Below are 23,196 nucleotides of genomic sequence, written 5' to 3'. Positions count from 1 at the left end.
CATTTTTTATCCTGTCCAGATGACTCAAGACTGACTTAAAAGCAGGTCTTCTGTATCTTGTTCAACAGAGAAAGCTGTCAGGCTTGACATAAAGACTATAGAGTTTTACCTTCAGCTTCCCCACCTGGTACCTAGGTGTTAGCAAGTGTCCCTTTATAAAGATGGTGAGTTTATTCGTAAGGACTTGGACTGCATTTATCTCATAATAGACATTCCATCAGTTTTGCTACAGGGAAAAGACCTCTCCAGTACCAAGGAGGTACTCAATCTCCTTTGAAGGAATAAAAGCCAGAAGTTATTTCTACCACTCAGTAGAATACTGAATATAAGAATGTAAAACATTCCATAGAAGTGAAATGCATAGAAGTAAATACATGCTCAAGTGCCCTCTCTTGGAAATTCAGAATGACAAAGCTAGTCGGAGGACCTCTGGTCCAAAGAAAGTCCCACAGTGTGCTAAGAAGCAAGAACAAGCAATCAGATGTTACACAGAAGCTGGTGAAACGATTGTATAAAAGGGACTCCAGAGAAAGGAAGAAGGAAGGAAAGGAGGGAGGGAAGGGCGGGGGGAAGGAGGGAAGGTAGCAAGGATGCAGGCTCAAAGGGGCTGATTTTCATTAGTTATAAGTGATTGCAGAAATTTCTAACAGAATTAGAAAATGCTTTCAATATCAGAATGCTGTACAACAAATTTAATTGCCATATATTTAGAAATTTTGTATAAGTCAATTTTAAAAACCAGGTTATTTTTGTGACTTATGTAGCACTATAAAAGACCACTTTACAAGAAGAAAAATGCTAAATTCATACAAGAACTTTCAACTAACAGAGCTTTTTATTTGAACCACTAAATGCAACTATATTTTGTCCTTTAACCAACATGTTAGAATAGATAAACAGGCTTACCCTGAAAAATCCGCGGAATATTGTCCATAATCAAAGATATAGACTCTAGTAATTTGGCATACTGTGAGGTAACCCAAAGCAAACACAAAACAATATCTGGAAAACAAAAATAAGCTAGATTAGTGAAATAAAAAGATTCATTTTGTTAAAGAATACATTTTAAACTAATTTATTAACTATATGATACAGTTCAAAAAATTAAACATTACTAGATCTACTCCACAAATAGCTTTCTTCAATAAGTTTAAAAAATCTTTACTAGTGTCTGCTTCAGTTTACTTGAACTTTGTACCATCTTCAATGGTAAGTGCATTTAGTTCCTACCTTTATTCATTTTTTCCTTCTGAAAAAACTCCATACACCAAATTATGTATCTGAAAGTCATGCTCACAGCATGAAACTGAATATGTTGAGTATTGATATCTGTTCTATTTATTCCTCCTTCTTTCTAGAAAACAAAATCTAGTATGAAAATATTTGGCTGAAATATACATTAAACAAGTTCTTAACAGGATTTTTAAAACTTGTCCTCAATTGTCTAAAATCATAAACACTTAGTGTGGGTCAGGTGGTATTTACTCACATTTTAAAACATGAACGTTTAGTAATTTTCAGTCTTAAGATGTATGGGAGAGAGTTACAATAATTAAAAACACAGTATGGGAAAAAGAATTTACATATCAATAGAACAGAAATCCACAGACTCCAGAATACATAACATTGCATAAAATGAAGGCTGCAATGCAAATTAGCAGGAATGGATTGATTATCACCTAATTAGTTAACCATCTGGCTGGGGGAAGGGAGTTGTATCTTCATCTAAACAATTCTAGATGGATTAAAGAATTATGAATACGACATAAAACCAAAACACATAGGGGCTGTGGATAAATATTCAAACATTCTCAAATTGGCGAAGGACTTTCTAAAACATATATAATGAAGAAATCAATGGAAAAAGACCAATGTATCTGGCTAAGTTAAAACCTTAAACTTCTCAGGTAGGCAATTCAGGAGGTTTTATGAAAAGGTCCTTTCAAACTTTATACCAGTAGGTAATTCCGATCTACTTGGATTATTCCTGAGCAAAGAAAAAGGGAGGAAAGCTTCCTAATTCAAATGATTTACAGAGTTAATATATTCCTGATAGCTATATCTGATAAAATGGCACATGTGCATACTCATACACAAAACGCTGAGAAATCAAACCTAACATAACTTCTAAATATCATGTGGCAGATTGCATTTTCCAAAGAGGGCTGCAACAAGGTCCCCCACTTCACATGCTCTTCTACAACCTGCCCCTCTGTTCCCTCATCAGGAGGAGGAGTCTTTCTCTACCCACTTTGAATCACGGTTGGCCCTCTAACTGCACTGACCAGTAGACTACGGTAGAAGTAACACTTTGCTAGTTCAGGTGCAGCCCATAATTAGCCTGGCAGTCTCTCCTTCCTGCCTTTTGGAAGTTGTTTGTCAGGAAAAAAGCATGACTGTCCCAAGACCAACACATGTACAGGTTCTGGAGGAAGGGAGTGTCAGAGAGTGAGGTGCCAGGGAGCACTAAGTCTTTAGACATGTTATGTGAAGCTGAGGTCAGGTGAAAAAGAGGGCTCAATTCAGTTGAACCTTTCCTGAATTCCTGACCCACAGAACAGTAATAAGCGCTTTATTTTAAGCCACTGCATTCTGATGTAGTGACATAATCAGAACAGAAATTGGTAAGTGCAAACAGGGTGCTACCATAGGAAAAACCTAACACACACTGGCTTTAGGACAGGGAGCAGGTGGCAGCAGGAAAGGTCTCGAGGAGATTGCTACTGAAGACCTAAAGAGCTGGAGGGAAATTAAAATTGGAAGCAGAGAAAAGGCACCCCAGGTTATACAGTGACTGGGGAACTCTGCTGCCTGCTGTAACATGGAATATAAGAAAAATACCCAATAAAAGTGCTGAAAGGTTTCTCTTAGATGCATACAGCAAGGTACGGGTAGAGAGAGAGGAACTAGAAAAGAAAGTGTGCAGGGTTTGAGCAGAATTCAGGAAAAATAGAAAGGGCTCAGGATAGTCTTTCTTGTCAGCAAAATATTCTTAAAGTAATCAGAGTAAAGATGAAGTCAAGGGTGCTCTTGATGACACCTCAGAAAGATTTAAGGACACAACTTTATAGAACCTCTTAGATTTAAAAAAAGAGTTTCTAAGAATCTTAAGGGTATATACCTCTTAGACTCTCTGCAAGGCAACATTTTTAGGAACCTTAAGGATGTTGTCCCACAGCACTTTCAGACCAAATTAAAAAGGAGACTATCAAAAAGAGATCTGTGGGTGCAGCTTTTGTCTAATGCAGGGGGTTATAATTAGATACACAGGAAGCCCACATCATTTTTAAGGGAGTTACATGAGATTGGACTGAAAGGGAGAGACAGCTCAAAATGAAAACAAATCTTTGGGTGCCCAACTATCTACTGTTGGGTAGTAGGCTAAGAAAACTATTCAACTGTAAAATCTGGCTATTTCTTATGAAAAAGGAAGGAGAGCTCAGGGTGTGGAGTCAAGAGTCTAGAGGGTGAAGCCAAGAGCCACAGAGAACCACTTGCAGGGACTAGGTCTGGGCCCTAATCAAGGAAGTGATAACAGGTGTCCGTCTGGAGTTCACAATTGTTACAGACCGGGGATTGCTAAGTGACCTGCATTCCCCTCCTATTTGAACAGAAAGGTCCACTACAGCTATCCTATCACTGTTCACCACAGTATACTGGGTCCACCAGGGGCCTCTTTAGTTTACGGTCCTCAGATGGAGAAGAACTGTACTTTAGGAACCACAGCCAAGAAGCCTCATCCATACTAGACCTGACTTAGATGACGAGATAGAGATCTTGAGCTTGATGCCATAATGAGAGGAGACTCTGGGGGATCTTGGGAGCCAAGTAAGTGCATTTTTCATGTGGGATGACTGTGAACTGTGGAAGCCAGAGGACAGAAGGGCTCCTAAGATTGCTGCCCCCAGTAACAACCCTCCCTGTGGCACATGTAGCTCTGCACCTCAAGAGTTGGAATATAATTCTCCTCACCTTGAATCTGGTCGAAATAACTTGGTTTACCAACAGAATACAATGGAAATGACTTCCTGAAACATCAAGGCTAGGTCATAGGAAGTCTTCCTGCTTCCTCCTAGGTTTCTTGGAAGGCTTGTCCTTAGCACACTCTCTCTGAGCCCAGCCATTACCTGTGAGCAGCTCAAGCCCACATGGAGAGGTAACATGCAGGTGCTCCAGTCAATCATCCCAGCTGATCTCCCAGCCAGCAGCCAACGTCAACTGCCAGCCTTAGAAGGAAACCTTCTCAGATGTCAAGCAGTCATGCTTTCAAATAACTGCAGTTCCAGCCAATATTTAATAACAACCACATGAGACCCTAAGCAAAAATTGTTCAGCTGAGTCTACTCCAAACATAAAACCATGAAAAATAATAACAGATCACTGCTAAGACACTAAACTTGGGGTGATTTGTCCTGCTGCACTAGATAACTGAAAAAATTCCTTAAAAAGAGCTTAGCACACTAAAACTAATTGTAATTTAAAATAAAATACCTCGACCAAGCAGGGCTTATTGGATAAACGCAAGAATGACTCAGTATAGGAAGACTAGTAATAGGTATCATCATAGTGGTGAGTCAAAGAGGAAAAATAGTTATAACAGATACATAAAAAGGCATTTAATAAAATTCTATAATGTTTCCGCAAAACAAATAGAACTCAATAAACTAAAGGAAGAGAATGCTTTCTTAACATTAAAAAGATCTATCAAAATATTCAGTACTTTGTTGGCCCTGAAACACTAGTAATTCATGGGGGAAAACATATGAAAGTTTTTGAAGTGGGAAAGAAGAGGTATATGTGTTAGTGTAAAATAACTTACTTTTAGACTTATTTTGAAAATTCAAATAACATTAGAGTCCACTCTCCTCAAATTTCTAAATTTAGCATCATAATCCCAAGCAAAATCCCAACAATACTTTTAGTGGAACCTGATTAGCTGACTTGCAAGGTCTTCTGGAAAACTAAACAAACATATGATGGGGAGGACTTGCCCTCCCCTACCAGATAAAAGAATATGTCACGGTGATTTATAATGCAGTATTGATGCAGAAACAGGCCAAAAGATTAACCTTACAGAGAAGAAAGTTCAAAAAAAGACTCACGGTACAACTGAAAGTTTTGGTCATTATAAAGCTGGCATATAAAATTAGTGGGAAAAAGATGAATGAGGCAAATGAAGTGTAAAAAGTTAGCTCTCCTTTCAGAAATAAAAATAGTTTTCGAGTTCACACTACACACACATACAAAAATCCAGTCAGACTGTGAAAAAAAATAAGACAGTAAAAAGTCTAGAATAAAACACAAAAGAATATCCTCAAATTTCTGGAAATGGAGAAACCTTCATAAGCATGACAAAAATCATAAATGCCACAAAGACAAAGTGTGACAATATTTATTATATAGAGATTACTGGAGAAATTTCTGTATGAGAGATGACAGAAAATTAAATAAGTAACAGAAATTAACTACTACACGTAGGTTAACATCCCTAATGATGAAATTCTACGAGTCAACAAAGAAAGAAATTAAGAATTCAAGTGAAAAAATGGATGAGAATGTGAATGAGCAAATTATAGAATAAAGAAATTATAAAGGCCAGTCCATTTAGAAAAATAAATTAGATTCATGATAAAGAATGACCAGGAAATAATAATAATAATCCAGAAATGCATATTAGAATTATAATATTTATCCAATATAAAAAGTTTAAAAGTAGATAATACTTTAAGACTGGCAAAAGTTTAAAAGTAGGGACTTCCCTGGCAGTCTAGTGGTTAAGCCTCCGCACTTCCACTGCAGGGGGCATGGGTTTGATCCCTGGCTGCGGAACTAAGATGCCACATGCCATGCACAGAGCAGACAAAAAAAAAGACTAGCAAGACTGGCAAAAGTTTAAAAGTAGATAATATCCAGTTTGGGAGGGAAAAACAGGCATTCGCAAACATAGCTGGTAGGGATGAAATTTTAAACACCTTTTTTTGGTAGGTGATTTTGCAGCATACCTCAGAATTTGTACATACTCTTTGAACCGCCAGTTTCACTGCAAGAAGTCTACCCTAAAAAATAAAAATACTTATATATATGCACAAGGATACATACAAAGATATTCACTAAACCACTGTGTTTAATGATAAAAATGGAAAACCAACTAAATGTCTCCAATGATATTAGCTATAATAAATGGAAATAATAAAATAAATAGAAAGCCACCCTATAGCATTCAGTAACAGTGAATAAAGAGATATCTATATGTACACACAATGAAAGTCAGAGTCAAGTGGAAAAAGTAAGCTAAAGAACAGTGTGCTTAAAATGCAATCCCATTTTAGGTTCTCTATATATGTACACATCTGTATGTGTATATATAAACATATACAGATACATCATGGAAAAAGTTCTAGAACAGAACTGTAGCAGACACTCTAGGCTGACTCACTCCATATGCATTTCCATCTCTGTTCAACCTTGCTTTCCTTGCCTATAGAGGCCAAAGGCTAAATATTCCATTTCCCAGCCTCTCTTGCCATTAGAGGTGGCAAGAGACACAGCTCTGCCTACGAGGTGTATGCAGGCGTCTGCTGAGGCTCCTGGGAAGGTACGCGTCTGTGTGGCCCATGGTGGTGGCCGTCTGCAGGAGTGTCCCAGATCTGGTTCATACCAGCTTATGAAAGCTGTTAATTTTTCAAGAGTTTTTGTAAAGTGGTTGTTAAACTCAGCCATTACTAAAAACTCAATGATATAAACGTAAAATTAAAGAAATTATCTTTCAAAGGTATTAAATGTTCAGACTCATCACTTCTCAATTACTTCTTGACTTTTGCTATTTTCTGTGCTCTTGAGGTGATTTACATCTCTTGTATCTGTGCGGTAGAAATAGTATGTAATTGTGAGCTACTGAGCATTTCTTCCCAATTCCACGTTCAGGGGCATCAAGTTAGTAGCTTTACGTGGTGGAAGTATTTACACCTTGAAAATTGGCAAGCACTGTAGAATGTTTAAAGCAGGGATCATCAAACTGAAGTCTGTAGGACAAATCTCGCCCCCTCCTTGTTGTTACATAAATGAAATTTATTTGACCACACCTATGCCTGTTTACATACATATTGTCTATGCCTGCTTTTGCCTGAGAAGAGCTAAGCTGAATAGTTGCACCAGCAACTGCATGGCCCTCAAAGCCTAAAATATTTACTATCTGGCCCTTTATGGAAGAAGTTTGCTGAGCCGAGTTAGAAGTAACGAAGAGAATGCCAATAATGCACGTTAAACTTTTAAAAGTACGTCATGACCTGTAGCCACTACGTTGTGAATAGCCCAAAAAATAAAAAGAGGAAATCTTATTCTTCCAGTATTTAAAAACTGTTATTCAATTCAGCAAAGAAGGTGCTCTTACTCACATTACGGACGAGAAGAGTGAAGTGGCAACATATATCTTTATTGCTTCACTTTCAATGTACTCATTAACGTAAACAAAAATATCAACCGACATTCATAATGGAAACACATTTGTTTGCCCATGATGTGAGGAACTTCTTTACTGAACTGGAAAAAAATCTGTCGTCTAATTCTGTCAAATCATGGTTGAATTGCAACCATAGATTAGTTATGAGTTGGTCAAAAGTCAATGAAAGCGTTCTGTGAGAATCAAAGAAAAAGAGGGGATACACGCAGCTGGTGTGGTGTGAATTCCTTCTGCCCAGAATATGGATCTGACTGCTGTAGCAACCATCCTGCATCCATGAAGTAGCGATCTAACAGGCGAAGGACAGCACCGCAGAACAAGAAACCTGCTCCTTTAATAAACACTGCTGAGCAGCTACACTGGCTCTGAATAACCTAAGTCCAGAAAAAAAATCTCAGGTGGTGGTTTTTTTCTGCAACTGAAATGTATTCCTAACTGATACCAAAGCACACCAAACTTTTGTTGTTATCTTTTCTTTTGAGATAGGCTGCAGGAAAGGGTGACGGGGAAAGCCCCCGATTTTTCAAGTTCACACAACAGCAGAGGAAAGCAGACATAAAGCCAATACATACGTGCACACGATATTCTTATAAGCGCTATGGTCACTGCATGGGTTTCACTGAATGTCTTCAAACAGAAAATTATGCATGCAAAGAAAATCCAGACAGACATGATCTAGATTTAAATAATGGCCCCATCACTTTTTACTCCTCCTATCTGTGTGATCTTAAGGAAGTTTCTTTACTTCTGAACCCTAGTTCTCTCCCTTATAAAAGGCAGACACACAGGCAGGGAGCCTGACTATGGTAAATGAATCACTGTGGTCTCGTCCTCCTTGCAACCGACCAGTTTACATGTGGGCACAAAATTTAAGTATGGTCAAGGACACATGACACAGAGCTTTTGGAAAGGCTTTCTCCTTGAAGTAGGACACTTGCTACTGTCATGTTGATAAGCCCAGCTTATAAAAGGAGCTAGCCTACAGACAATATGCTGACATAGCGAAGCAGAAAAGCTAAAGAGAACAAAAAATAGAACTTTCTGATGCCCTCATTAAAACTGAGTTGCTGAGTTAACCAACAAGAACTGCCTTGCCTCAGGACTTCTTGCTTCAAGAGGTAAATCTTCCTGTACTGTTATGCCATTATACCACTATGAGCTGGGATTTCTGCTCTCTGCAGTTTTTCAAAGCAGCCTGATACTATCATCACTCGTAACAAAATTAAATCAACAAGATTTGAAGAGCTCCAGAAAGAACCTTTTATTACTTGTTAAAATATAAATGTTGAATTACTGCCCCATTTTAAAAAGAAAAACCACATCTAAAATACCCATTCTCTAGATATTAGATACAAATTGGAAATTGTTCAGGGAAAAACAAAGTGCTCAGGGACTATGGAAACTGATGGGCTAGCAATGATGTGAACTGAGAAAGAATTCTCCCCAAATGAGGGAAACAGGCAACATCAACAAAAGGTTCAAAATCTTGATGGGAATAAAGACAAAAACTAATAAATGAGTAGCTGTTTTAATGTGCTGAAATCAAATTAAACTGTTCACTTTCCAAGGTGCCTGAGCTCAGATGGCTTTGGGTGCAGCCCAAATTCAGGAAAGGCCTGCATATCTGAGTACTAACTGCATTTTCTCCTTATTTTGCCTTCCCCACTGTCTATACTCTCCAAGGCTCTCTTTGAAATATTGAAATCAGGTAGCCTAAGTCCTCAAACTTTACTCTTCTCTTTCAAAACATTCTGTAGTCTTTGCATTTCTAAGTAATTTTTGAAGCCATTTTAAAAATACAAGGAACACTATAAAACAGAAAGTATGTAAGCAAACAGAGAAAAAAAATTAAGGAGACGGGCCTCCCTGGTGGCGCAGTGGTTAAGAATCCGCCTGCCAGTGCAGGGGGCCTGGGTTCGAGCCCTGGTCCGGGAAGATCCCACATGCCTCAGAGCAACTAAGCCCGTGCGCCACACCTGCTGAGCCTGTGCTCTAGAGCCCGCGAGCCACAACTACAGTGTTCTGAGCCCTCGCGCCTAGAGCCCATGCTCTGCAACAAGAGACGCCACCACAATGAGAGGCCCTCGCACCGCAGCGAGGAGTGGCCTCCGCTCGCTGCAACTGGAGGGGGCCTGCGTGCAGCAACAAAGACCCAAAGCAGCCAAAAATAAATAAATAAAATAAATACATTTTTTAAAAAGTATACAATGGAACTTTAAAAAATAATTAAGGAGAAAGTAAAGTTAGTATTCAGATGTTACAAGTGCTGTGCACGTTAGACACGTGGATCAATGAACAGAACAAAGAGTCTAGAAATAAAGTCACACATATATTGTGAATTGCAACTCAAAACAGAAAAGATGGTATGTGGACAAATAGTGCTGGGACAAATGGATACATACACAGAAAAAAACTAATTTCAACCCTTACCTCATAGCACACAAAAAAATTAACTCGGAATGGATCACTGACATAAGCATAAAAACTAAAACCATAAATCTTCTAGAAGAAAATATTTATAACCTTAGGCAGGCAAAGACATCTCAGAAAAGACACAGAAAGCTCTAAAGTATCAAATAAAAAATTGTTAAATTGACTTCATGAAAACTTAAAAGTTCTATTTGTCAAAAGTCACCACCAAGAAGACGAAAAGGCAAGTCACAGATTGGGAGAATATACCCATGTACCTGCAAAAGACTTACAGCCAGAAAACAGAAAGAATGAATTATAAGATAGTAATAAAATTCAAGTCAGAAGGTTCGAATAAACATGTCCCAAAAGAAGATGTACAATTGGTCAAAAGGGCAAGAAAAGATGCTTGACATCATCAGTCATGAGAAATCTAAATTAAAATCATAGTGAAATTCCACTGTACACACATTAGAATCACGAACATTGAAAAGACAGATAAAACCAAGTGTCGATGAGAATGTAAACAACTGGTACTCTCACACATTGCTTGCAGGAGTGTAAAATGGTATAACACTTTGGGAAAGTCTGGCAGTTTCTTATATGATTAAACATACTTTTACCCTATGTCCCAGCAAATCCTCTCTAGGTATTTACATAAGAGAAATGAAGACGTATATCCATAAAAAGACTTGTACAAGAATGTTTTAGAAGTTTTATTCCTAATAACCCAAATTTGGGGTTTTTTAAAAATACATACAGTTTTTTTCTAAAGATTTTTTTTGATGTGGACTTTTTTTTTTAAAGTTTTTACTGAATTTGTTACAATATTGCTTCTGGCCTTTTTTTTTTTTAACATCTTTATTGGAGTATAATTGCTTTACAATGGTGTGTTAGTTTCTGCTTTATAACAAAGTGAATCAGTTATATGCTTCTGGCTTTTATGTTTTGGTTTTTTGGCTGCGAGGCATGTGGGATCTTAGCTACCTGACCAGGGGTTGAACCCACACCCCCTGCATTGGAAGGCAAAGTCCTAACCACTGGACCGCCAGGGAAGTCCCCCAAATTTTGAAATAATCCAAATGACCATTAATAAACAGGTGAAAGGATATGTAAATGGCGGTATATTCACACAATGGAAGGGTACTCAGCAATAAAAGGAACATACTGTTGATAAACACAATGACATGAATGAATATTAAAACATTAAGCTGAGTTTAAAAAGCCAGACACAGAAGATTACTTACTATATACTTCAACTTACATGAAATTCTAAAACAGGCAAAGTAACCTATGGTGATAGAAAGCAGATAGCTGGCTGCAGGGACCTGGGCTGGAATGATTACAAGGGGAATGAAGGAACTTTGGGGGATGAGTGAGGTGTCCTGTATCTGGATTTGGGTGGTAGTTACACAGGTCTATACATTTGTCCAAACTCACTGAACTGGTGGTTCTATTTTGTTTTAGGTAAATTTTATCTAAATAAAGTTGATTTAAAAATTATTTGGAAACAAATTTTACAATCTCCATTGCAGATTCCTTCTCAACCTGGGGTCCCAGGGTTCAGTCCTCTTCTCCATTTGCACCTATTTCCAAAAGGATTTCATCCAGTTCCATGATTTTAAACTATGTAGGTGTTTACCTACTGCTGTATACCGACAGCACCCAGATTTTATATCTCTAGATTAGACGTGTCTCCTAACCTCCAAACTCAAACAATCAGCAAGCTACTTAACATCTCTATTTGGTTGCCTAACAAGCATCTCAAATTCATCACGTTCAAAATAGAAATTCTGACCTCACCAAAACAATTCCTCTCCCTAGTCTTCTCTGTCTTTATTAATGGCATCATCTTTCACCCAGCTGCTTTGCCCAAAAAACTAAAGTCATTTTTGATGTATCTCTATACTCACATCCCATGTCCAAATCTTCAAATCCATCTTCATATTTCACATCATGTATGACCCACATCCATATCCAAATCTATCATCAAAATACACCCTGGACTGAGTAATTCCCACCGGAAGCAGGTCCAGGCCTGGACCACTGGAAGAGCACCCTGACTAGCCCCTGCTCCCACTCCCTCCCGAGTCTGTTACACACACAGCATCCAGAGTGTTCAGGACTTGCCAGCAGCTACCCACCACACTTAGAACAAAATCCAAATTTCTGCACGAACTTTTGTTGCCCCAGAATCTAACTTAAAAAAAACCCCCAAAAACACAAAACTGAGTTCTTTCTTTGGTTCTACTGGATGAATGAAACACATTTACATAGGCTTCTATTTTGATAACTTAAGAAATAAAGAATTATTTAAGATAGATGAAACTAGAATATTACCGAAGCTTAGAGAAGCCTGGCAACACTGAGATCACCCATCACATATGCACACAGGTGATCAATGGAATTCCAGCAATTTGGGGGAGGATGAGTTAGTTACCACCAGGGTTGTCTCAGGTTGGTCATGATTTGCTGAAACAGGGCTCCATTTCACTTTCAGGATAACTGTGTTCTTTTATAATCGTTTCTTGCTAAACCGTCCTGAGTCTTATTTGATTCCCCTCCCTCTGTCTCGATGGCCCTGCTAAGTGAAAACTGTAAAGCTGATAGAAGGTAAGCTCAGGTTAGAACTGCTAGGGGGTCACAACAGCCTTTAAGTCAGGGGTCAAGTTTTCTTCTAATTGGTATCTCCAAACCTTACCTCTACTTCCTGGCATATAACCCTGCATATCATGGGTTATTATGTAATTTTGAAGAGAGACTCCACTCAGTTTAAAAAGCAAACACCTCTAAGTAAATACTTCTCCAAACCTACACTCCGTTCCTTTTAAAATGTATTCCAAAATTACTATCCACAATTACACATTTCCATTTCTAGAATACACCATTTCAAATTAAATAATCAAAACTATAATTCACTTAATCTAGTTATTTCTACATTTTAATCTATTTAAATAGCAATAAATGTAAGCCAAGAACTGTTGATACAAAAAAGCAGTAAACATTGGCAGGGGGTGGACACTAGATTTAACTCCAAAGATGGCACTAGTGAGAAACAGAGTTCTCAAAGTACTTAATAAATGATTTACAGGATCTTAAAAATAGACTTTGGTAACAAGTAACCAGAAAACTGTACAATACTCACATTAACTAACCAGAGAGACAATTGGCTAAAATGCTAAATATGTACACAGGTAAAAATTTTTGCACTAAAAATACAACAGTCATGTGAATACAAACACAATTATTAGACATAATGAGAGTTTGCTGACCTATGGGCGAATGAAGTAAAGCAAAGGTGAGTGTTCTATTTCTGGGTATATTTCAAAACAGGATCTTATGCCTGATAAAGTCAGCAGAGACCTGGAAAGATGACTGCTTAAAAACTGTTCAAGTTTCCTATGTAAAAATTTATGATGAATCAAGTCTGTTCGTTTTCATTGAGTGGCTATTATGTGCAAGGCAACCTGAAGAGTTATTTTTCTATGGGGTGGCATTCGGAGGTGGCCTAAAAATGAGGCTGTTATTCTAAAACCAGCATCCCGGAGTGAGCTCAGCTTTTCCTTCACCTCTACTTTTATGAAAGTAACACATGCACAGTTTCAAAGTCAAAGGGTCCGACGCCGGTCACCAGGACAGAGCCTTCTGCAGCCCGACACCCCACATGCAGGCTCTGCTCTCCAGAGGCTGCCAGGCCAGTTCCCGGATCCGCCCCTGGACTTGGCAGGACAGACTAGCTGGTTCTCAACAGCACCATCCTCGCAGGCACTTAGGTTTCGGCTTCTTATGCCATCTCCAGCCCCCGTCTTGGAGTTTACACCTCTTTGACGTTTCACTACCATTTAAGTGGAGTTTCAGATAAATGTGTGTGTTTAATCTGCTACAATTAACTGGAAGTCTCAAAACTTAGTTTTGTAACCATCATCAAAACATCAGTTTTCTAAAATCTTTTTGATAGTATCTGCATTTTATTCTAATTGGCCAGTCATAAATTTAATGGAATTTTAATAAATGTGACCCTTAACGTTTCTTGTTCTTTTTACTTTGTGTACAATAACACATTCTAAGATACATTATTTCTGGGACTTCCTGGTGGCGCAGTGGATAAGACTCCGTGCTCCCAATGCAGGGGGCCTGGGTTCGATCCCTGCTCGGGGAACTAGATCCCACGTGCATGCCGCAACTAAGAGTTCGCATGCCACAACTAAAGAGCCGGTGAGCTGCAACTAAGGCGCCCGCCTGCCACAACTAAGACCTGGTGCAACCAAATAAATAAATATTTTTTAAAAAATAAGATACATGATTTCTGCTCAAGTATTAGACCCAAAGGTTAAGTTTATCCTCAGGTAACCAATAGGTGACTATCAACTATCTAACCACATGATGTCTTTAAGAACCAAGTTGAAAGGCTCCTTCCACTATCACCACATTTATAAAGACACCCTCTTAAAGATACACGGTAGCCATTCTTCACATTTTTAGATCATGTGTCTCATCTCTTCGCAGAGTTGGTTTGTTAAAGATGTCACTTTGACTCCACACACTTGCCTTTTATAGGAGGAACAGTAAGATACGGCTTCTCCATCTCAAGAACCTGACATCGAGCCAGCAACAACGGTCACAATGTCTGGCAGCCGATCGTGACTGCAGTGCTGGGTTTCCCAGGACCAGCCATCAAAATGCCAGTCACCCGTCTCACTATGTCTATTTCGAGTGTCTTAATCACATTTTGTGAAAACTGTTCTCTTAGATGTCCGTATCCTTCACTAGACCGCACTCCTTGAAGACTTCAGACATCTGCGTATCTGAGCCTGGCGTGGTGCCTGACAGAGAGGAGGCGTTCTGTGAAGAGGCAGAACACAAGCAGCGTGAAAAGATCATCGCAGGCCGGGGACGTAAGTGCAGGCTCCCCTCAGGAGGACAGCAACATCGCCGTAGCTGCAAACACGGAGCAGGAGGGACACAGAAAAGATGACAGCGCCCAGCCAGGCTGGGTGCCCAGGGCCAAGCCTGGTCAGCCTGACGCCTACCTAGTGGAAACTGGGAGAGACCACAGGAAATAAGCTTAGTGGGTAAAATGGATCCAGAGTATTCTGAAGGGCCGTGAGTTTCTTGACTGAGTATTGTGGCTATTCTCCCATAGGCGTTCAAAGATTTTTGAACAAAGAGCAATACGATGAAATAGTTTTTAGGCAAATAATAAAGACTAAGCCATATACATGACGGATGGTAAGAGAGAAGGCTGGGAGTCAGAAGAGCACTTACACAGCGGGAGGAAATAAGTTCCGAGCTAAGACAGGGGATGGGACAGCAGATGCTAAGGATTTCCAAGGAGGAACTAAAAAATAATCTCGTAACATACTGGCTATAGAAACTAAGAAGAAAAAGTCAGGTTTGTAAATTAGGGTGTATCAGGAGAACACAGAAGTCGATTCTGGAGTGAAGAGTGCCCCGGCCGGAAAGCCGGCTTGATCTCTTCCCAGCTGGTGACTCCAGCCAAGCTGTTAAATGAAGCCTCAGTCCCCTCCTCTTTTCCATGTACATTTTTTCTTAGATGATTTCATTGAATTCTAAGCCTTGAAAGCCTAACACCAGGCTTGGCTGCCTGCCGTCCCGACACGAATATCGAATGAGGCCTCTCAGACTTAACCTGGCAGAGGAAGCCCTCCTGCCCAGTAAGCGGCTTCTCCCCCCAGCCCCCCGATGCCTACCTGACACAGCACCCCCCCGGCCTCTGGGGCCAGAAAAAGTCGATTCCCCCCTCGTCGTCACACCCCACAACCAATCTGCAATGCAGTCCCCCTAGTTCTACCTCTGAAACCGAGCCCGTATCTACCCACCCCTCCCCCTCTCCACTGCTACCCTCCTGTCTCCCATCTGACTTGCCCGCTCTCTCTGACTGGTGGTCCTTCCACCACGCCCACCCTCTCACAATCCTATCCACTCAGAGCAGTCGGAACAGTGTCGTGACATCACTTAGAATTCCCTGGTGGGCTCCCACTCCACTTAAAACTACAATCTGCTACAAAACAGAAACAGAGTTACAGATGTAGAAAACAAATTTATGGTTACCAAGGGGGAAAGGTGGGGGGAGGGATAAATTGGGAGGTTGGGATTGACATATACACACTACTTAGATAACTAATAAGGACCTACTGTACAGCACAGGGAACTCTACTCAGTACTCTGTAATGACCTATATGGGAAAAGAATCTAAAAGAGACTGGATATATGTATATGTATAACTGATTCACTTTGCTGTAGAGCAGAAACTAATACAACATTGGAAATCAACTATACACCAATAAAAATTGATTTAAAAAAAACAAGCTAACTAACTGCAATCCAGCTCCGCCTACCTCTTTGACTTCATTTTACGCCACTGGAGACCTTGGCCCACCAGGGAGCAGCAAGGCTGGAGCCCTTGCTGGGCTCTGAATACACCCAACACCGGACTCCTGAGAGCCTGGCCCAGGCTCCTCCATCTGCCTCAAGGGGTCTCCCTCTGGTTCCATGAATAACTGGCTCATTTGCATCATCTAATTCTCAACTCATCTAAAATAGCAGCCATGTTCTTTCATTCATCTCAGTCTCGGAAATAACATTGATTGAATGTGGTGTTTACCTGCTTATTGTCTGTCTCGTCCCATGTGAACAATAGCTCCAGCAAGGCAGTCCTTCAGCAGTCCTGCTCACGGCCACTCCTCCCACACCTAGAACCGACCACGGCACAAAGAAGGTACTTGGGTACTTAACGCGGACTTGCTGACGATAGCCCCAAGTTCCCCATTTTTAAACTGGGTTGTCTGGCTTCTTATTATTAAGTTGTAAACGTTCTTCATATATTCTGGACATAAGTCCTGTATCAAATATATGTTTTGCAAATATTTTCCCCCAGAGGCTTGCCTTTTCGTTTTCTTAACTTTTTTTTTTTTTTTGGCCACGCAGCTTGTGGGATTTTAGTTCCCCGACCAGGGATCAAACCCAGGCCCTCGGCAGTGAGAGCGCAGTGCAGAATCCTAACCTCTGGACCGCCAGGGAATTTCCTTTAATGGTGTCTTTTGAAGAACAAAAGTTTTAAATTCTGATGAAGTACAACTAATCAGTTTCTTCCTTATGGACCATCCTGCGGGTGTCATATCTAAGAAGTCTTTGCCTAATCCAAAGACATAAAGAGTTCCTTCTATATTTTCTTCTAAAGTTTTATAGTTTTAGCTGTTATATTTAGTAGGGCTATGATACATTTTCAGTTAGTTGTTATATATGGTGTGAGGTAAGGCCCAGGCTCATTTCTTCACATATCCAACTGTCCCAGCACCACATGTTGAAAAGACCATCCTTCCAAATGAATGGCTTTGGAGCTTTTGTCAAAAATCAAGTGACCACAAGTCTAAGGGCTTATTTCTAGACTCTCAATTTTGTTTAAACGATTTACATATCCATCCTTATATCATTATCACAGCATCTTTATTACTGTAGCATTACAGTAAGTTTTGAAACCGGAGAGTGTAAATCCAACTTTGTTGTTCTTTTTCAAAACTGTTATGGTTATTCAAGTTTCTTTGTATTTCCATATAAATTTTATGACTGGCTTGTGAATTTCTACAAAAAAGCCTTCTGGAATTTCTGTTAGGGATTACAATGAATCTGTAGACCAGTTTGGGGAGAACTGCCATCTTATCAATATAAAGTCTTCCAATCCATGAATATGAAGTACCTCTCCATTTACTCTTCTTTAATTTCTCTCAGGGATATTTTATAGTTTTCAAGTGTACTTGCATTTATTAAACTTATTCCTAAGTATTTTATTCCTTTTGATGCTCCTGTGAGTGGAAGTGTTTTTGCACTTTCACTTTTGGAATATTTGTAAAATATAGAAATATAGTTGATTTTGCATACCCATCTTGTATCCTACAACTTTGCCAAACTCCTTTATTAGATCTGGTGGTCTCTTTTGTAGCCACTCCAGCACTCCCTTGACGACTGTTTGTGAGATATATCTTTTCCACTCTTTCACTTTCAAGCTGTGTCTTTTCATCTAAAGAGTGCTTCTTATAGAAAGCATATGGTTAGATCTTTTATTATCCAGTCTGCCTTTTGATTCACATTTAATGTAATTATTGATACGGTTAGATGTACACCTGCCATTTTGCTATTTGTCTTAGGTATGTCTTGGGTCTTTTTTGTTCCTCCTTTACTGCCTACTTTTGTATTTAAAAATATTTGGTAGTATGCTATTTTAATTCCACTGTTGATTTTCTTCACTACATATTTTTTAGTTATTTTCTTAGTGATTGCTCTAGGGATTACAGCATGCGTATTTCAGATTGATGCTGACTTAATTCCGATAAAATATAGCAAGTTTGCTCCAATACAGCTCCATTTTCTCCCTTGTCCTTTATGCTATTATCATTATATGTATGGCATCTATGTACTGTTATAATCCTAACAATACAGTGTTATAATTACTACTTTATACAGCCATATGTCCTTTAAATAAAAAAAAGAGAAAATATATATTTATACCATTTTTTATATTTATCCCCATATTTACCATTTTTAGAGCTCTTCATTTCTTCCTGTGGGTTCAAGTTACCATCTGGTACACTACTTGCAACCTGAAGAACTTCCTTTACAATTTCTTGTAAAGCTGGTCTTTGTTTACCTGTGAATGTCTTTACTTCACCTTCATTTCTGAAGGATAGTTTTGCTAGATATAGAACTTGTGGTTGAAAGTTTTTTCCTTCAGCATTTTGGATAAGCCATTCTACTCTCTTCTGGCCTCCACTGTTTCTGATAAGAACTGCATTGTCCTCCGTCTGCAATGAGCTATTTTTCCCTTTATGCCTTCAAGATGTTCTCATTGTCTTTTCTTTCAACAGTGTGACTATAATGTATCTTAGTAACCATCTGTTCGTTTATCCTTCTTGGGGTTGTTGAGCTTCTTGGACCTGGAAATTAATGTTTTTCATCAAATTTGTGATACTGTTGGGCATCATTTTTTCAAATACTTTTTCTGTCCTTTTCTCCTTTGACTCACCTTTTGGAACTCTCATTACCCATTATGTCGGCATACTTGATGTCATCCCGCAGGTCTCTGAGGTTTGTTTTTCTTCAGTATTTCTTACATTTGTTCTATAGACGGGCTAATAGCTACTGATCCATCTTTAAGCTCAGTGATTCTTTCTTTGGCCATCACAAACAACTATGTAGCACATCTAATGAATTATCATTCTAGTTATTTACTTTTCAACTTTAGGAGTTTCCTTGGTTCTTTTTAATAGTTACTATTTCTTCATTGATATTCCCTATTTGTTGAGTCATGGTGATCATAACTTCCTTTAATTCTTTGAGCATATTAATAATAGCTGCTTTGAAGTCTTTGGTAAATTCAACATCAGGGTCCATTTAGAGACAGTTTTCAATTGACTGCTTTTTTCCCCTGTTTCTCATAACTTTTTTTTTAAAAAGGGACACGTTAAAATAATATAGTAATTCAACTTTGTCTTTTTTCTTGAGCATTGTTGTGCTATTTTGTGTTGAATCTCTCTCACCCATGGTACACAGTGGCTGACATCTCCACAGTTTTTTAAACTCTTGGTTTTATTTTTCAGCCTCACTCGAGGAGTCACCCTTGTGTCTGTAATCTCAGTGGTCAGCCAAGGGTTGGTCAGGGCTTGTGTTCAAACACCTGCAGCCAGTAAGGCTTCTGCCCTCTGCCAAGGGATCTACGTGTGGGTTTGAGAGCTCATTCTATGGTCCCGCAGTTCTCAAGTCCGCCCCCGCCTTCCCTGTCCGTCAGGCCTTCCCAGATCTCCCCTGGCATGGATGCGGTCTCCAGTCAGCCAGGGTTGCATTGAGATCTTCTCTAGTCCCTTTATAGCTCTCTCACTGCCAGGATCTCTCTGCTAAACGCATGGACCACATCCTCAGGACAGGAGAGCTGACGGCGTCCTCTGTGAACCACTGCATGGGTTTTCCGCCTTCCACTCCAAATCAAGTCAATCAAAGCTGCTGTTTTTGTGGCCATCCCTGCCCCAGGAGAACTACTCTGCCAGGGAATGAAGAATGGAGGTAAGCCCAGGCAAGAACACCACAATTCCCACTGTTCTCACTCAAAGGTCACCCGTTTTCTTTTAAATAAATGCGTCTCAAATTGTTGTTTACTTTTGGTCAATTTCCAGAGCCTTAAGATGGTTTTGACCAGTTCATCCAGTTTTATCGCTGTTCTGGGGGGAGAAAATTTGCAGACCTTCTCATTCCTCAATAGCTGGAACATCTGTCAATTAAAATAGGATTTGGTAGGCTAGCATGGAAATATTATTTCTGTGGGGGGTAAATTCAAGTTCTAAAATAGATCCAGAAAATCAGAAACATATCCACACCTAGAAAAGTCCTGGTGGCAAGAGCTTGCCAGCCCTCCATGGGAGAGTCAGCTGAGCTCTGTTACTGGGAAATCGCCTCTGTATTTGTGACTCTAACAGAAGAATTTTGAAACACTTTAAAAAACCAGCTGCTCTACCAGCAAAAGCCAGCCATGCCGTCTTCATAAAGATTCAGAGGCCCCCCTTTTGTTCCCAGTCACTAATGCGCCCCTGTCCTCTGTGGGGTCAGTAACCTCCTCCCCAGGGTCCCCACTTTAGGCTTTTCCCTGGATATAGAGACACCAGATTCTGGAGTCCAGGGACCAGCAGCACACACTCTTGATTTCTTCTTGGAGACCTGCAGGTAAGCTCTGTTCCACAGTAAAACTGCTGTGGCTCGGAAGGCAGGGCCTGCTGGGTTCCCTGCCCTGGCGCTCTGCCCAGGTGCCCTCTCACCTGGAACCATGAGGTCTCCTCAGGTTACAAATACAATACGAGTCGTGAGGGACTGTGTTTGTTCTCTCACAAAGCCTTATTCATGAATAAGAGGAAAGGAGCTTAGCTGCGTTCACTACAGCAGACACAGTGACATGGATACGTGAAGCCACTCGATTCTTCCCTGTCCTCACCTTGTCGATGGATGACACAAATGACGCAACCCTCCTGGCTACCGTTCAGCTCTTCTAAGAAATCTAACTCCTCTCCCACACCTGGCTCTGTAACACAATGAAGTCACTTAATTGTGTTTTTTTTTTTCTTAATTGTGTTTTATAAAGAAAATTTCCAAAGTTGATCCAGATATACAAATAAAATTGGGTATTGGCTGCTGGTATCAAGCAAGATTATCTCATCGTTCAAAATGCAAAGACTTCTATGGGACTCCCCTGCAGTCCAGTGGTTAGGACTCTGCGCTTCCACTGCCGCGGCTCGGGTTCAATCCCTGGTTGGGGAACTAAGATTCCACAAGCCACGTGGCATGGCTGGAAAGAAAAAAAAAAAAAAGCAAAGACTTCTATAGTTTACATCAAGATTTAAGACCTCTGAATTGTAGTTCAAAATATCATCTGATTAAATAGTCCTTAAGTCAATAAATACACAGAAATGAAAATTTAAAGTTTTTAAAAACATCAAAAACTATGTCTGGCAGACAATGTAATGACAGAATCTTGAACTGAGAAAGACAATTACCCACAAAAATGCATCCAGATTTCAGCCTATTCTAGTTGCTACTAAAACCAGGACCATGAAAAAAAAAAGTTTGGAAAAGGCTTCATGTCACCCCTACCACCCCCAAGTCACAGATCCTGGGCCCCTCCCAACTGGAAGGCCAGGAACCTGTCACTCTCTGTTCTTCAGGGCTGCACTGTAACAAAGGGTCCTGAGCTCCCTCCCCACTTGCATGAAAGGTCACTCATCTTTCTTCTCCTATACTTTGAGGTGAAAAATACTTAGGTCGAAAAGGAGAAAAGGAAAAAGGTGATCCAATTAATTCTGTAAAGATCTTCAAAGCAAGGGCAGCAAGGAAGATGATGAAAGTCCAGCTGTGCGATGTGATCTAATGAAGCGGCTGGAGCTGCAGAGCAACAGCGGACTGCAGGGGTCCGGCGGGCAATAATTACAGCTGACGGGCACCACCACCGACTGCGGGCTGACCACGCCGGGCGTGGCTTTCAGATGTCTCAGCCTCAAAACAACCCAAGAGGAAACTGAAGCAAGGTTGTTCTCCGTGATGGCTAACACGCGGGAGAAGAAGGGAGAAGTGAGGATTTATCCCAGTGGCCTGGCTTCGCTGCTCAGCTGCCCGAAGAGGGTGTAAGCGAGGGAGGAGACAGCTGGGGCCCAAGATGCTCTGGGTGTTCATCTCGGGCCGCAGTGGAGACGGGCAGGACCAGAGAGCGGGCAGCACCATCTCTGCAGGGAAGGAACACCTGCAGGCCACTGACTCACGTCTCCTCCTGCCAGGGACGTTTCCCCTCCTCCTTTGTCTCCATTTCTGTTACTTCTAAACGCCTTACCTTGCATCTTTAAGGATTGTCTCCCAAGAAGTGTCTTTATCTTCAACTTTTACTTATGAATTTATGTTATCTGCTAAGCGTGAGTGGATAAGGTGAGTAGATTTAAAGGTGGCTAAGATTTACACTAATCTTTGAAAAGAATGGGGAAGGAAACTGAAAAATGTCAATTCAACTAACTTTCAAGAGAACTGAAGGCTTAAGTGAAGGAATAAATCATGAAGCTGTAGCAGCCCAGAACCATCACATGGGTCTCTCTCCAACACTCTGCTGCCCAAATAAGACAGGGATCTGTGTCCACCCCAGACTGGACATCTGCCTGGTGTACAGAGTGACACGGGAGCAAGAGTGGCAGAGACGATGTACAGCAGGAAGGTGAGGTCAGGAAGACACTGACCAGGAGAACACGTGGAACCAGCATCCCCTCTAGCACGGTCTGTAGGCTCTCAACACGTCTCTGTCGTTTCACTGCACCTCTAGGAGCACGTCCAATCGTGGAGGAAGGGAGTAAGGAAGCTCGGGTACAGAATCTGTGGTCTCAGCTGGCAGATTTCAGAGGCAGAGCGGCAGCAGGCAAAGAAGTGGACGGCGAGGGCACGAACACAAGGAACTGTAAGAGCCCAGATGGTTCTGGTGACAGGGCCAGGTTACAAAAGGCATGAGAGAATTCTAGACCAGCTGTCCTCAAGCTTTTTGGCCCCAGGGTCCTCTACACTCTTCAAAATTACTGACAAGACCAAAGAAGCATAACCCACTTAAATAATCGCCACTGATATTTACCATATGAGAACAAAACTGAGAATTTTAAAAATATTTGTTAATTCAAGAATAACGACAATAAACCTACGATGCTAGGTTTTCATGAAACAATGTTTTTATGAGAAATAAGTATGTTTCCCAAAACCAAAAAAAAAAATTACTGAGAAGGGCAGAACTATATTTATGCTTTTGC

General features: G+C 40.3%; 1 protein-coding gene across 3 annotated transcripts in view; it reads right to left on the bottom strand.

Moving 5' to 3' along the window:
- The window catches only part of MBOAT2 (membrane bound O-acyltransferase domain containing 2), a 121,729-nt gene that overhangs the window by 35,498 nt on the left and 63,035 nt on the right, over nucleotides 1–23,196 (bottom strand). For 2 of the 3 annotated variants that reach the window (XM_059942263.1, XM_059942264.1), the window contains one exon: nucleotides 907–1,002. In XM_059942263.1, coding sequence (XP_059798246.1) covers nucleotides 907–1,002 — 96 coding nt within the window. Of the gene's footprint in view, nucleotides 1–906; nucleotides 1,003–16,493; nucleotides 16,516–23,196 lie in introns of those variants that run through there. The other variant, XM_059942265.1, reaches the window with a different exon arrangement.

Source organism: Balaenoptera ricei, chromosome 13 (assembly GCF_028023285.1).
Source record: "Balaenoptera ricei isolate mBalRic1 chromosome 13, mBalRic1.hap2, whole genome shotgun sequence".
Classification (NCBI taxonomy): domain Eukaryota; kingdom Metazoa; phylum Chordata; class Mammalia; order Artiodactyla; family Balaenopteridae; genus Balaenoptera; species Balaenoptera ricei.
The sequence above is the reverse complement of the archived record's forward strand: the minus strand, read 5'-3'. Positions and strand labels throughout refer to the sequence as shown.